A 15,286-nucleotide genomic window follows, 5' to 3' on the forward strand; every position below is an offset into this window, starting at 1 on the left:
AATGCTAAACAATGAATAACATTTTAGAAGAACGTTTAATGACGAGTAAATGTTCATAAGCAGCCAATTAAAAAAAAAAAGATTCAAATGGTATATACACTCAATATAAGTTTAAATTTGTGTATATCCAATATCATTCCAATTTATTTAGATATATAGGTATATATGTGAATATGCATATATGTATGTATGTACAAATATGTGTGTGTGTGCACTAGTGAGCAAGCAAGGGGGGGTGGGAGAAGAGAAAGAGGAGGAAGAGCAGGAGGAGGAGGAGAAGAAGAAGAAGTCTGGAAGAATACAAGCAAAAATGTGCATAGTTATTTTTAGATGGCACAATGGAACTATTACAGGCTATTTTAAATGTTCTTTTTTATGTTTCGATGTGTTTTTATAATCTTGTACAATGAATAGATTACTTTCAGTATCTGATAAAAATATTATTTAAAAAGCAAATTTAAACTGGTTCCATAACACTTTCTGTTAGAATTTCCTCTTAGATTTATTTTGACTCAAAATTTTCTGTTGGTAGGATTTTTTGTTAATGAGGAGCTTTTTTATGATGGTCAGGTTGTATTAAACATTCTGAAAGTACACAATTAAAATTCCAAATCATTTTCCCTTATTATATGCATTACCTTTCATAAATCTATAGTCTGAAACATATTTTGGTAATATGAAGGGATTAAACATTCAGGGAAACCTTTCTCAATATATTATACCTGAACATGTTGGATATTATTATATTTTAAAATATATTTTAAAAATAGAAATTTCTGAGAACCCAGAACACCAAGTAAGCACAATACTGCTTTGCCTTCAGGGTACCTGCCATTTTTCAGTTGCCTGGAGACTAGGGTTTTAGAAGCCACAAACATAAGGCCTGATACAAAGGAGATAGTTCCAAGACCTCCCTTCCCAATAAGCTGAAAATCCTAAAGGGTTGACAGTCTTAGAGGATGAATAAGGAAGAAAAAGATATGCCTAGTTTGTTCTTGTTTTTGAGTGGCACTGCAAAAATTAAACAAACAAACGAATAAACAAATAAATAATAAAAGAAAAGAAAAAAGTCTTCCTTAAGAATTTCCAACCACAGACTCATTTATATAGGGGTTTAGAGTCTGAATTCACCCTACCTGGGTGGAAAAAAGTCAACCATTTAGGTTAGAATGGTCCCAGGTTTGTTGTGCTCCCAGGCACTTGATGAAGGAAAAACAAAGTCCTCTCTGGAAGAATACACTTAAAACCCAGGCTTCAATGACTTCCCACAGGTAAAGTTCCAAGGAATATGAGATTAAAGTTTTAAAAAAATAACTAAATAAGGAAGCAGCCTTACACATTTGAGTATCAATAAAACAACAAAACTAGACCTACAACTAGATACTGACATTAGAAATACCAAATATAAAATATAAATATATTTAACATGTTTAGAGAAATAAAAGACATTAAATGATGAAGGAATAAGAAATAATAAAAATCAACCAGAAAGATGTGAAAAAGAGCTACAAAAACTTTTAGAAATGAAAAATATAATTAAAATTAGAAACTAAACAATCAGCTTTAGAAGATTAGATAAAAATTGAAGAGAAAATTAGAAACTAGAAGGCAGTTATAAAGAAATGACCACAATGAGGAACACAGATTAAAAAAAAAGAAGAGTAGTTAAAAGACATGAAGAATAGGTTGAGATTGTACAACATATATCTAATCAGAATTCTAGAAGATTATAGGAAGAGTGAGGTAGAGGCAAAATTGGTGGGAAGCACTAATGCCCAAATTCAGAAAGCCTAATAAATCGCAAATAGCGGATAAATAAGTGAGAAAACCACACCTGACCTAGCATAAGGAAAAACAAAGAAAAAACTTTAAAAGCAGTCAAAGAAAAAAGGCAGATTTCTTACAAAGAAGCAATATTTACACTGATAGTGGTCTTTTCAAGTGCAAAAATGGAAGTCAGAGACAGTAAGGTATTATTTTTAAAATGGGATAAGAAGTAATTTTTTACCCACCAAAACTATCTTCCAAGAACAAAAGTAAAACACATCTCTAAGCAAATAAAAATCAGGAGCATTTACCATTAACAGATTCTTGCTAAAGGAACTTATAAAGAATGTAAATTGGCAAAGGAAAAAAATCCTAGTAAAACAAGTCTGATATTAGAAAAGGAATGAGGAGGAAAAAAGTGATTAAAAATGTGAGTAAATCAAAAAAATTGATGGCATAATGACAATATCTAGTTTGTAGGATTAAAAAAGTAAAGATTATACCTCAATAAAGCTGCTACAAAATATGAAGGTAGAACTTAAATCATGGACTTCAAATCTTATATAATTGGGGAGAGGTGATTGAATTAAAATGTCCTAAGGTCTTGGGTTGTTTAGCAGGAGTGTAAAGATATTAACTTTATACTGTGTTGAGTTAAATATACACATAAAATTTTTAGGGTAAACACTAAAAGTAAAGAAATTGGGTATATAAATTCCAAGCTAATAATGGCAATAACAGATTTAGTAAAAACTCAATCCAAAAAAAAGGCAAGGAAAAATTATAAAAAGAAACAGAAAGATCAGAAGAAAGTATAAAATAACATGATAGAAAAGAATCCAAATGTAACAGTAATCACAATCAATGTAAATAAACTAAACTTTCCAGTTAAAAATAATGATTGTCAAACCGAATTAAAGAAAATGCCACTGTATTCTGTTTACCAGAGACTTTCCTAAAACAAAAAAAGGTTGAAGGTCAAAGTATGGAAAAACTAATCCAGTCAAATTCACACTGTAGATTACTTATCTCCTCAATGGCCAGAGAGCAGCTTAACATAACAATCCGATTTCTTGTTAAAGTTAAAATATAAATTATCTGGTTTTACCATTATAAAAAGGGAGGGAGGGGGAAAAAGGGACAGAGGAGAGAAGGAGAAGAGGAGGAAGGAAGGTATGTAGGGGTAACTCCTCCTCTCAACATTGCCAGAAAGATTCACATCATTTAGGTCATCTCTTGCTAGAGAAACCAGAGTAACAAGGGAACAGCCAAGGGAATCTGAACTCTGTATATTAAAATCCAGTGGGCTTTCTGGCTCCCTCAAAACACCTTGTTCACTCTCTGAATCACATGCAATAAGTAACTGACGGGTTTGCTTTTAATATAAGTGGAGGGAAACAAAACAAGAAAAATAGTGCCATGTTGTATCCCTAAATAAATAAACACACTACATTCACAGGTACCTAGTGTGTTAAGAATTTTAATGCCTAAATTTTTCTTTTGAGAAGGATAGAGAATTTCCAAGCCTATTAAATAATATTATCCTTTTATTTATTACAAGGAGGATCTTACTGTACCTTCTTTGAAGTTTGTACAATTATTTTACTAATTTATTTTCTAGATTTGGAGGGGGAACAAAAATTCAGTTTTATATTCTGTGACTTAAGCATACTTGGGACTATAGATTAGTGTTAATAAAATTATTTGTAGTTTAGTACCTTATAAGAAATACTTCACCATATAAGAATGTTTATAATATTATTTCAATTCTGATTTTCTCATGAACATTAATAACAACTGGAATTGAAAAAAATTCTGTTCACAAACAACTTTTCAGGAACACACAAACTAAATAAAGCAAGGCATACCTGAATCACTAAGTAGCCTGCTCTTCTTCAACTATTCAGCTTTAAGCATCTTTATTTAGACCTTTCCCTTCATTAGAACTGGGCTGACTTGCTGTCAGATTACAGTGCCAAGTCTAAGAAGAAGTTAAATACCATGGACAGCTGCTTTCTAGGCCAATGACAGCCTAGCACCATAAGAGATCAACAGACCTCAGCAGTCCGCCGGGCGCATAGCAAAATGTGCGGATGCCCTGAAACTCCACTGCTTCACATCCTGCAGGATACAAATTTATTCCTAACAAGCTATGGTGATGTTTTTAGATGAGAATCCTAATCGTTTATAAATAAAAATACTTTAAAAAACAAAAATCTCTGCTTAGCATAGATCTTTCTAAACCTCAGTTAATGGCCTACTTATTTCAAGCAAAATTCTACACAGTAAAATTTTAGAACAACAAAGGCATTTGGAGGTTTCCTTGGAGTTTACGATAATATCTGGCCTCCATATATTCACTGTATGTGAACTAGGGCTTATAAATATTATAATATGGCAAATATTATATGCCTCTAAGGGAGAAAATGGCCTGCTTTACTCAATGATTTGCTAAGGTAAATTCCAATCTTCAAGAAATGTTTTGAAACTCTCAAATTTATTCTTACTCTCTTTTCATTTAAGAACAGAAAAAAAAAAAAAGACTAACATTTATTAAACAACCCACATTTGCCAAGGACTATGTTAGCTGTTTAACATTCACTTTTTAAATAATTTTCCAATCTTTATGAAGTAGATACTACTATTTTCATTAGGAAACAGGCTCAGAGAGTTTATGTGACTTCTCTGAGGTCATAAGGCTTATTATACACATGGCGATAATACCTTTCTCACTGAGTCAAACCCCTGGACATTTACCGTGTCATGACATTACACGACTTTTTTTAAAAGATAATACAACTACTAAAAAATAATAATAACAAATAAAAAATGCACACGAGATGGAGCAATTAAATGAGATGAGAAACTATTACTTTAACTAAAGGTAAAAAAATGCCAGTTCACATTTTTACATGCTTCGCAGTTGTCCTATGACAAACATCATCGATAATAGAACCAAATTAAGATTTTCAACTTGTCTATGAAGCAAGTAGTTTCAAAGACATTTTACTGCATAGAGTCCAGCAGAGTTGATGATATTTTTCACAAGAACCTCCAATGATTTGTAGAATATCTACAATATTTTCCCTCCACTTTCCCAAACTCCCATGCCCCATAATTGTGCAAATAAGACAATGAGATGGCTTTGCATTAAGCCACTAAGAAAACATGCTTAGTGCTTCCTAAATTTATGGTAGCACATTCCTCTCTATGAAGACTTTGCTGAGGGCTGTGTTTTGGCTTAGGGTCTTTTTTTCTGAGTGTTCTGAAGATGTCAGAAGCATCGACTTCTATAAGAAAGGTGGGGTACACAGCCAGAAATCAACTTTTCAAATCAGAGAATTAGATGGCTGCACTCCAGGACTCATCTCTCTTTGGGACACCTTATGTTCAGTGCTTGGGGAGCAAAACTTCCATAAGATTCTGAAATTAGGCATATGATAAAGACTAATTGCTGGAATTTTTTTTCAGCAATAATTCAAAAGTACAATTGACAAGGTGAAATTTCCTGAAGGAAATCACACATCATTATGCACTTTTCCGCCTAAAAATGTATAACTGTGTTCTAGTATTTTTGAGGAAAACCAAACAAGACATAGCTATATTAAAAATTCTATTCCCATAATACTTATAGTTCAATCTAGTTATTGAATACCAAAAAATAATAATAATTAAAAGGGATAAATGAAACCTATTTGATGCTAAAAGGAAAATAATATAATAAATACATTTTAGGGAAAAATCAGAAATAAGAGAAATAGTCATGAATATAATCTTCCTTTTTTAATTAAGTAAATCTAGAATTTCCAAATTAAAACATGTACAGTATTAAATATAGCACAAAATTATGGATTTAAATAACAACTATTAAGGAATGTCAGCCTAAGTTGCTGACTTTTAATTTATCATAAAATGACATAACAATCACCTAATATAGTATGTAAAAATCCTGCTAGAGCTACTTTAATGAATGGCTTATGATTGATTAAATACTGTCTATAAATTGTATTTAAAAAGTTATTCCCAAATTCATGAAAGCAGCTCCCTGCGCCCCCCGCCCTAAATCAGAATACAAACTCCCCCTGCAATCTTAAATACATCATTGGATTGCTCTGAGAATTCCTTTTTCATAAATGTTGCCAATATAACCTTTAGCTGACTCTGTGTCTAAGTTAATAAAGTTCCGCTATGGTGTAACAAAAGAAAAGTGTTGAGTTCTCGAAAAGAATTTTTACCCTTGATATGCCCAGGATATTTGTAAGACACCAAATCATTTCCTTGCCTCTAAAAATATGCCTTTCCATTGGCAATTGTTCAGCACTCTAATTGGAATAAACACATAGACTTTTAATGCAAACCACTCAAACTAGCAGTCAGGCTTGAGGAGAGAGCTTGAAGAGTCATCCTTTTAACTATAAAATTAGAGCAGGGAGAGGGGCTTCAGTGATGACCCTGTCATAACTTCAAGAATATATGGTCAGCTATCACATCTGAATACCTATTTGCATATATATTACTAAGTGATTTTTTTTTTTTTGTACTACAATTTCTAACAACCATGTGCTGAGTGAAACGTTAGAAAAATACAATATAAAGCAGTTCTTTTCTGCATGTCCTAAATAGAAATACTGCTGGTGGGGTTTTTTGTTTTTGTTTTTGCACTTTGCTTCCATTTCATGGCTACTATAAAATAATGGATGGCCATCAAACTTGACCATAAAGGAATTATACTAATATAATTTTTTTCTTTTTATTCTGGACAAAATAACTCACCTTTCATTCAACATCTGTTTTTGCATACATGAGAATTTTCCCAGATGCTACTATGAAGTTTGCATATGTATTTTGGTTTTCTGTTTAAAATCACATGCAGAGATAACATTTCAATGTTAGGATATAAATCAGAACTGCATCACTATACTAAAGATAAAATTTTATTGATGTTGCTTATCCAATATTTAAAAAAATAATTTACATCTTTGCAGATCAATTTCTTCTAAGCTCTTTACCAATTTGCTCACCACCATCTAAGTAGTAGGATGGCCAGTGTGTCATTAAAATTCCCTCAAGTGCTACTGTAAAAATATTTTGAGTCAGGTTTATCACAGCATGCAAAATGAGCCATCGAGCTACAGAAGCAGGAAGAAAAGCTTGCCAGTGACTCTCTTCGCTGGATCCCAATCAGTTCCTGGCTGAGTGCTCTGGAGCATTACTGAATGGATCAAGAAGAATAGCCATGACCCATTCTAATGACCTGTCCTGCTAGGCCTTAGGTTGCTGACTTAAAGGTATAGCTTGATGACACACACAAACTTTCTTCCCTAAATATCTTTAAAGAAACAGTTCATTATAATTGTCATGTACCCGTTTAAAAAGAAAAAAACAGCCTTCTAGGCACACACTTTCCCATGAAAATTAAATTGCTCACAAAATCATCATGCCTACTTTCAGAAAATAAGAGACAAATTATTTTGTTTGCTGAGTCTGCTCTGGGATGCTTATGTAACCTATATTTATTAACATTTTAGTCTGAAGCAAATAGCTTGAGAACATAGTAGACATTCACAAGAATATTCCCATATTATTTTTTCTACTGTCATGTTAGCCTGGCTATAAGAGAACTACAGAAGAAAGCAACCTACTATTCACTACAACCCCAACGACCATCACATTAAAAAACAGCATATCTCAAAAACACAATAATTTAGAACTATGGTCAAGAAGAACATTAAATAAACAACTATCACCACCAACCTTTGCTTGGGCTTCTGGTGCTGTCACCTTGACGACTTTATTGCGATTTATCATTTGCTTCACCCATCTTTCTACTTGGACGTTGAATTTCATGAATACCACATAGGCAAAATAAGCTGTTAAGAGAAGCAAGCTTTCCCACCACATGATGACATTATCCAGGAAAAATATAATCAGCATGATCAAGTCAACAATGTAGAAGGACACATCCCGAAAGAGAGGCCACCATGTCAGGTTCAAGATTTCTCTAGAAAACAGAGCACACATGCCAATAACAAAAAGGATATTGAACACTGCTGAGCCCACAATAGTGCCTATGCCAACGTTGCTGTGAGCAATAAATACCCCTATGAGAGATGTGAAAAGTTCTGGGGCCGAGCCCCCGGCAGCCATAAAGGTGGCTCCAGCCACATCATCAGAAATACCCAGTTTTTCAGTGATGACAGTCAAAGAAGGAACAAAGAACTCATCACAGACAATGGCTAAGGCTATGAACATGTAGATCATTCCAATGACATGGAGAATGATGGCGCCTTTTCTTCGATCCTCCAGGGAAAAGATGTCTTTTGGATAGTCTCCCTGGGCACGATGATCTGTACTATTCTCAGATTTGCCTTCCTGAGGAAGAGGTGGCTGTGGAGTATAATCCCAAACCTTGTCATTTAAATCTAAGAGAGTTCTCTGAAGGTAACCATGTGCTACCCTAGGGCCACTTGCACCACTGGCCTCTCCTGCGCTCAATGTCTCTGTCTCAGAAAAGGCACTGATTGAAAATGGGACAGTGCTAATGGCTACCAGGCCCATGAAAAGGCCTAAGATTCTAATTAACTTCAGTTTTTTCCTGACATTATAATGTCTTCTGCAGCCAGATGGTGACTTATCTGAACACCATTTCTCAAGGAAAGTGATGGTGCTGCTTTGGTGCAGATCCATCCTGGGTCTTCTGGTGGATGTGGTAGTCTTCTAATTGTAAACTCAACCAGATGGTTCTTTCATACTTTGCCTCACTTGATGGTTAATGGTGCTTGTGAGGCACTTCCACAATCAGAGATTCTTATACTTCACAGGAAATATTTTCAACATTTATGCTTAAAAAAAAAAAAACAAGGATTAGTAAATCATAAAGTCATATGTCTTTTTCACAAAAAGAACTTTTTAGCTATGATTAAGTCCTATCCTGTAGCTGTGTGACTTTGGGTACATTACTTAACTCCTCTGCATTTATACCAAGGAGTGCTTTGAGGATGAGTTAAAACACATGAAGTTCTAAGAGTGGAATGTGGCACATCGTAGGCATTTACAATAATTGACGTACAAACACAAACATTTTGGTAAATCCAATATTAGGTTAGATGTGTATAAAGATTAAAATTTTATAGATGAAAGTCTATCAGTTTATCCCACCTTAAATCATGTAACAGACAATCTCCCAATGTTAAAAAGATGCCACTTCTTTTAGAAGTACTTGACAACCAACAATTATTCACTATGTTTTCTTTTAGTCCAATTAGGTAATTCCAGATGCAGGCACACTTTTCTGATTTAATCTTCATTTGGAAAGGGTTGAATGTTGGAGGAGGTAGCACTCTTTCTGAACACTTAAAGATCTCAGGATCTTATTTTTCATGCAAAGCTTCTCCTATACAGTAGCCTTTGAAAAATTTAAGTTTACAAAAGAATGTTGTAGTGACATTAACAAATTGTCTTCCCTGAACATCTAAATATTGTTTTCAGCTAAAGCTCACTTTTACAAAACAATTTTTAGTCATTTAAAGTAGACAATTTAGTAAATCAAACAACTCCGAACAAATAGGCTATTTCAAGAGACCAAATGCATACTTCATAAACAATATGCAAATTGCAGCAATACCTCTGTCCACCAACTCTGCCCCAAATAGCCCCAACACTTACTCTTATAGTAGGTTAGATGGCCAAGCAGTTTTCATTCTCTATCCCACAGAGGAGATAAGTAAAATACATAGACACCACAGCTAATATTCTGAAGAATCCTCTTTATAACTTTCTTTAAAAACACTTTTTTTCCTATATTAATGATTTCATTTTAGAGACATTCGCTGAGATCACCTCAGGTGTAAAATAAGCTAATTAAATACACGCCAGTTAAACACTGAGATTACCTGGAGCTCGGGTTTGCAGAGCAAGAGCATAAGTCAAAGCAGGTTGAGATGCTGCTGACTCCTGAGATAAACTGAACCCGTCAAAGAGATTCCAGGATGGCTGGCATTTGTCTACACTGAGCACAAACGATTAAGCGACTCACAGCTCTCCGGAGATTTTCACAGTGCTGGGCCGGGGCAATCGGCAGAAACGAACTCAACTCCCAGGGTGCACTAACAGCTCCAGCCCGAGCCGGGCTCGACCTATAAACCCATCACTCCGCTCTGTGAGCGCGGCCTCCGCTGGAGAAGTGTACCCCCAGCCGCGCCCCAACTTTGCTTTGTACGGTCCCAAACTTTCCCTGGTGGGTTAATAGGAAAATAAAACTAAAGGACAGACATCCCATTAGTGAGCCAGGATCTGGGATGTAGCTTGGGGAGGCGCCTGGCCCGCATCTCCCTGAATCCTTTGTGGGTGGGGTGGAAAGGGGAGCGCCCCTCTGCGCGCCCTCCACCCAAAGCCGGAAGCAAAGGCAGTTGGGGAGGGAGAAGCTGGGGCTCGGAAACCGCGCCCGGGAACGGAGTTGGCTAACTCCTTGCGGGGCCTGGGGCACCCACGTCCACCACGGAGCCACCTGTGAGCCTGCGACGGAGCAGCGGGATGCGCGCAACCAGGATCTGGAGACAACGACCAGTGCAGCCACCAAGCCTGGCGGCTAGCAGAGACTCGGCTGCCAGTACTTACTGGAATCTGTCTGGAGGACACGGACACGGCGGGGGTCCGAGCGCGGTACGCGCTTCGGTCCACAGCCTTCTCTGGCCCTCCGCCTCCCCGCTCCGAGGCCCGGACTCCGGCACCCGCTCGCGCTCGCCGCTGCTCTCGCCCGCCAGGGCTGGGTTCCGGAGGAGACTGAGCCGCGGCGACCTCCGCGCGCCGCCTCTGGTACTGCCCGGCCCCTCCCTCTCGACTCTGCGCCGGGAGCGTGGCTACAGCGCGCTCAGCTCCCGCTCCCTCTGCTCCACGCCTCTTGGGCGCAGAGGCGACGCTGGCAGTCGTCTCTTAGGAGATTTCTCCGCAGTGGGGACCGGGGTCAGGATTTGCAGGCGAGCAAGGACAGAGAGGAGAAATCGTACAGGTCGGTGACGCGCCTGATTCCCAAAGACTGAGGGTGCTGCCAATTTAGGGTGTCATCTATGCTGGGCACCTCCTCTCCAATTATCTGCAAAAGTGACAACAGTCACATATTTCTTTAGGAGGTGATGTAATGTTTAAAGGTGGAGGAGTCGTTCAGTGAAGAGGCATGAAGGCCTGCAAGGCTGTCTCTTCCTGGAGTCTCAGGTTGGATGTTTGGGACACTGAAGGATCTTTAGTCTTGCAGGCTGACCTTTCATTTCATGAGTGATGAACATGAGACCCAAGAGAGTTTCATTTTGAGTCACACACAGAGTTCACTTGATGGCTTCTGGACTCCCCCAGCCCAGTGCTGTTTCCTACCCTTTCTTCAGAGAAAGAGCCCTTGGCCACAGAAAGTGAGTCAGGCTTGTTGGAAATTAGAAATAAGAATTTTGGTCAAAGAGTGGGAGAAGACAAGACAAACTGATTCTTGAAAGAAGCCCCTTTTGCCCAGCTTTGTGCAACCACCACCAAAACTTCCAAAGGTTCCATGAGAAACCTTTGGGACTTTCAGTATAGGTTCTCCACTCTCCTTACCCTCCACCCTTTTCCTGTTTTCCACTTAGAGAGGGTTTTTTTTTCATGCCTTCCTGGGACTTGGGGGAACGTGGGTCATATCTGGGAAGCTCATTACCTTTGACTTTGGGTAAACCTCTGTATTCAGAACTCTGCACTTACTCTTGATGTGTCAAGAGAAGCCCTGGGAACGGGGAAATTTCTTTTCCTCCCATCAGAGCCAGCTATTTAAGACTATTGTCTTGCTACAAATTTCAGGGTCCTCTTTTGGAAGTCATAGGCTAAACATTTTTTTTTTAAATCTTTATCTTTTCTTGTGTAAAATTTCAGACATATACAAATGTAAAAGAATAGTATAATGAATCTCTATGGGGTCATCAGCAGCTTGAACAATTATAAACTCATAGCCAATTTCATTTCATACCCCGTTTTCCTTGGCCATCATTTTAAAGCAATTCCCAGACATCATATCATTTTATCTGTAAGTATTAACAGAAAGCAAGGAAAGTATCAACCATGATGAGGCTTGTGTCAAAAAGACTAAACAACCAATTCAAATAGGCTCCCACTAGGCAAGAATTGGTTAATTTTAGCATCAAAAAGTTATCATTGCAATTGTTTCAAACGCATAAATGTGATTATATCCACAAATTCTTAATGATTCTAAAGCAACTTGATTGGTCATTGTAGGTGGGTAAGAGGGAATGAATTCATTTTGAAGCTTTTTAACAAACAAAACAATCATGCACTTATTGTGCCTTTTCTATACAAACTGGACTTCAGAGTAACCATTTAGGCTTTAGTTTTACTTTGCCTTTGCCTTTGCTTTCCTAGTTTAACCATCCTAATCTTCCCTGATGCAATAGATGCCTCTGGCTACATGTGGGGAGAAGATCTTGTATACAAGGTTCTTCTTAAAAGAAAAAGATTGTAACATATTTAAAATATATATTCATATAGCCACGTCACACTCTTCCTTCTAAGATCTTTATAAATGTTATCCAGCTAACTTCCCTTAAAACCCAGAGATTACCCTAAGTCTCTACTTGATGGAAAGGGGAATAAGGCACAGATGAAGACCTTATCAATCTGCAGTTTGTATTGGTTGGGGTTTGTATTTGGTTGCATTTAATAGAAACTCATCCTTGATGATTTAACCAAGTAAGAGTTTATTTTTCTCATGTAAAAAGAAGTCTGAATGCAGACTCTCCAGGGTTTGTGCAATAGCTCCATGATGTCATCAAGGCACCCAGATCCTTTGATCTGTCTTCCTGAATATATGGTTTTTATTCTCATAACCACAAAATGGTTGCCTCTTTCAGGCATCACATCTCTGTTCCAGGCAGAAAGAAGGGAAAGAATGAAGGATGAAAGGCAGAAGGCCTCCTTGCTAGGCTTTTCATTTTTATTTAGGAAGGGACACTCTGTCAAAACTTCCTTTACATTTCATTGGCCACAATTTGGTTATATAGTCATACTTAGCTGCAAGGGAGTATAAAGAATATTTTAACTGTGCTATTCATCACCATTTATAAAATCAGGGTTCTCTTGGTGATATAGAAGGGGAGACAAATGTTAGATGTGTAACTAGTAGTATTTGACACACAGTTCCATACCATCTCAATAAGAGGCACATTGGGCTGAAGACTTGGCAGCTGAACTTGGCACTCAATGGCCATGACAGATGAGAAGGCTAAAAATACCATCATCATAGTAATGAAGAAAAACATGGCCTATCATTTGTCTAAGTCACACAACAGGAAAGCAATAGAGTTGAATAACACCTGTAGGTCTCCTAGATTCACAGTATTTACTACCTGGTCATGAAGAAAAAGGGAGCTTCATGAGATTATTTACTACCACCAAATGATGAGTTATCAAACAGTAGCCTTTGCTAAGACATTTAAGTAATCAATGGGTTTCTCTGTATAAATTATTATTAAAGAGCCAACTACATATATATTTATTTTCGGTTACCTGCATATGTATAAAAAGTAGTTAACATCATATTTACCCTTCTAGTAACTGGATGATTTGTTTGAACATAGAGTTTATAGGAGTCGTTGATAATTATTAGTTAAGATTGTTAGGCACTTTTTGTAATTTTGGAGAGGAGCATTTAAAAAAATAATAACATTTAAAAATAATAATGAGTTTTAAAAAGTATGGGGTCATACTCAAGCTAAGAAAGATTTTGAATATAAATCAAAGGGAAAAATGAACCAGGTTCCCGTTCAAGATAGTGAGGTAAGAAATCTGTACTCACCTGTTCCAAGAAAACACTGCATTTACAGCTGTAGAGGAAACAACTTCTGAAAAACATGAAAACACTGGCTGAGCTGCTCCTAGGTCAGGTAGAAGAGGCTGCGACACAATCTTGCCTAAGCTCTACCTTTGGTGCAGTGACCCACAATCACCAGGGAACTCAAAACGCAAAGCTTCTCCCTGAGAATCTAAGAGTTTGAACTCCACATTGGGCACTCCTAACTTTAAAAATCTACACCTGAGAAAGAAGCCCCCAAAACACTTAGCTCTGAAAACCAACAAGGCTTGCATCCATGAGACCAACAGCTGTGACGATCTGAGAAACAGCTCTTAAAGGGGTTGCTCCCAGACTCACCCTCTCAGGGCCCAGAGCAGAAGTGACCAGCAGAGATGTTCTTGGAGTTTGTGTGGGAAAAACCCATTTGCTTGTCTTGGAGTTTTGCCCTGAGGGGCAGGCATCTGATTAACACAGTTTTGGGGTCAGAGACTGGTGGGTGCCATGTTGGGCTCTCTCTCTGCCTTGCTCTAGCCTATAGGCGCCATCTTTTTGTTTTTTGTTTTTTTTTAATTCTAGGCTTTTAAATTTTCTCTTTCTTTTTTCCTTCCTTCTTTTTTTGAGAGCTTCTGTATATATATTATTTTCTTTCATTATTTTTTTGCTCTTTTCCCCCCAATTTTATTGAACTATAATGAACAATTGGCTTCTCATATTTACATTGTAAAATTCAATGAGTTTTTTTTTCAATTATAGTTAGCATACAATAATATATTAGTTTCAGTTGTACAACATAGTGATTAGAGATCTATATAACTTACAAAATGGTTTACCCCATGAAATCAGGTACCCTTTTTCCTCCTTACATATTTTTTACCACATTATTGACTATTTTCCTTATGCCACACTTTATAACTCCATTACTATTTTTTATCTATCCATTTGTACTTCTTAATCCCTTTGCCCTTTTTCATCGTCCCTCCAAACCCTCTCCTATCTAGTAGCCCTCAAAATAGTCTCTGTATCTATGAGTTTGTTTCTCTTTTTGTTGTTTATTTTGTTCTTTAGATTTCACATGTATATGAAATCATGTGATATTTGTTTTTCTTTATCTGATTTCATTCAACACAATACCCTCTAGGTCTATCAAGGAAATATCATTTTCCATCCCTTCCTTTTAGTCTGTGTGTGTCTTTTAATCTGAAGTGAATCTCCTACAGGCAGCATATGTAGGGGTCTTGTTTTCTTATCTATTCGGCTTCCCTATCTTTTGATTGGAGCACTTAATTCTTTTACATTTGAGGTACTTGTTGATAAATATGTAGTTATTACCATTCTTTATTCATGTTTTTGATACATATTTTTTCTTCTTAAAGAAGTCCCTCCAACAATCCTTGTAATACTGGCTTGGTGTTGATTCCTTTAGCTTATTTTTGTCTGGGAAGCTCTTTATCTGTCCTTCGACTCTAAATGATAGCTTTCCTGTATGAAATAGTCTAACAATTTCACATCTGGTGTAAAAAGTTTGGAGAAACAGCAGATTCATTATGGTGTAGATGTGGGTACATTTTAGATCCCAGTCTCATGCATATATATAAAGAAGCCTCTACTGAATAACCAAAAATAATTTTTCTAAGATGTTATATTTTGGGGAAAGTACTTTTAGTTATTTTAAAATTTTCAATGCTCTCTGAATAA

At 36.8% G+C, this 15,286-nt stretch overlaps 1 protein-coding gene across 1 annotated transcript in view; it reads right to left on the reverse strand.

Annotated features, from left to right (window-relative positions):
* SLC24A2 (solute carrier family 24 member 2) overlaps window positions 1–10,536 on the reverse strand; it is a 216,844-nt gene extending 206,308 nt beyond the window's left edge. Inside the window, exons 1-2 of the mRNA XM_023533734.1 lie at window positions 10,384–10,536; window positions 7,522–8,609 (exon numbers count right to left, since the gene is read on the reverse strand). Of these exons, the coding sequence (XP_023389502.1) occupies window positions 7,522–8,454 (933 nt within the window). The 5' untranslated portion in view covers window positions 8,455–8,609; window positions 10,384–10,536. The remainder of the gene's footprint in view (window positions 1–7,521; window positions 8,610–10,383) is intronic.
* Between the last annotated feature and the right edge of the window lie 4,750 nt (window positions 10,537–15,286).

Source organism: Pteropus vampyrus, unplaced genomic scaffold (genome assembly GCF_000151845.1).
Source record: "Pteropus vampyrus isolate Shadow unplaced genomic scaffold, Pvam_2.0 Scaffold109, whole genome shotgun sequence".
In the NCBI taxonomy this organism is placed as follows: Eukaryota; Metazoa; Chordata; class Mammalia; order Chiroptera; family Pteropodidae; genus Pteropus; species Pteropus vampyrus.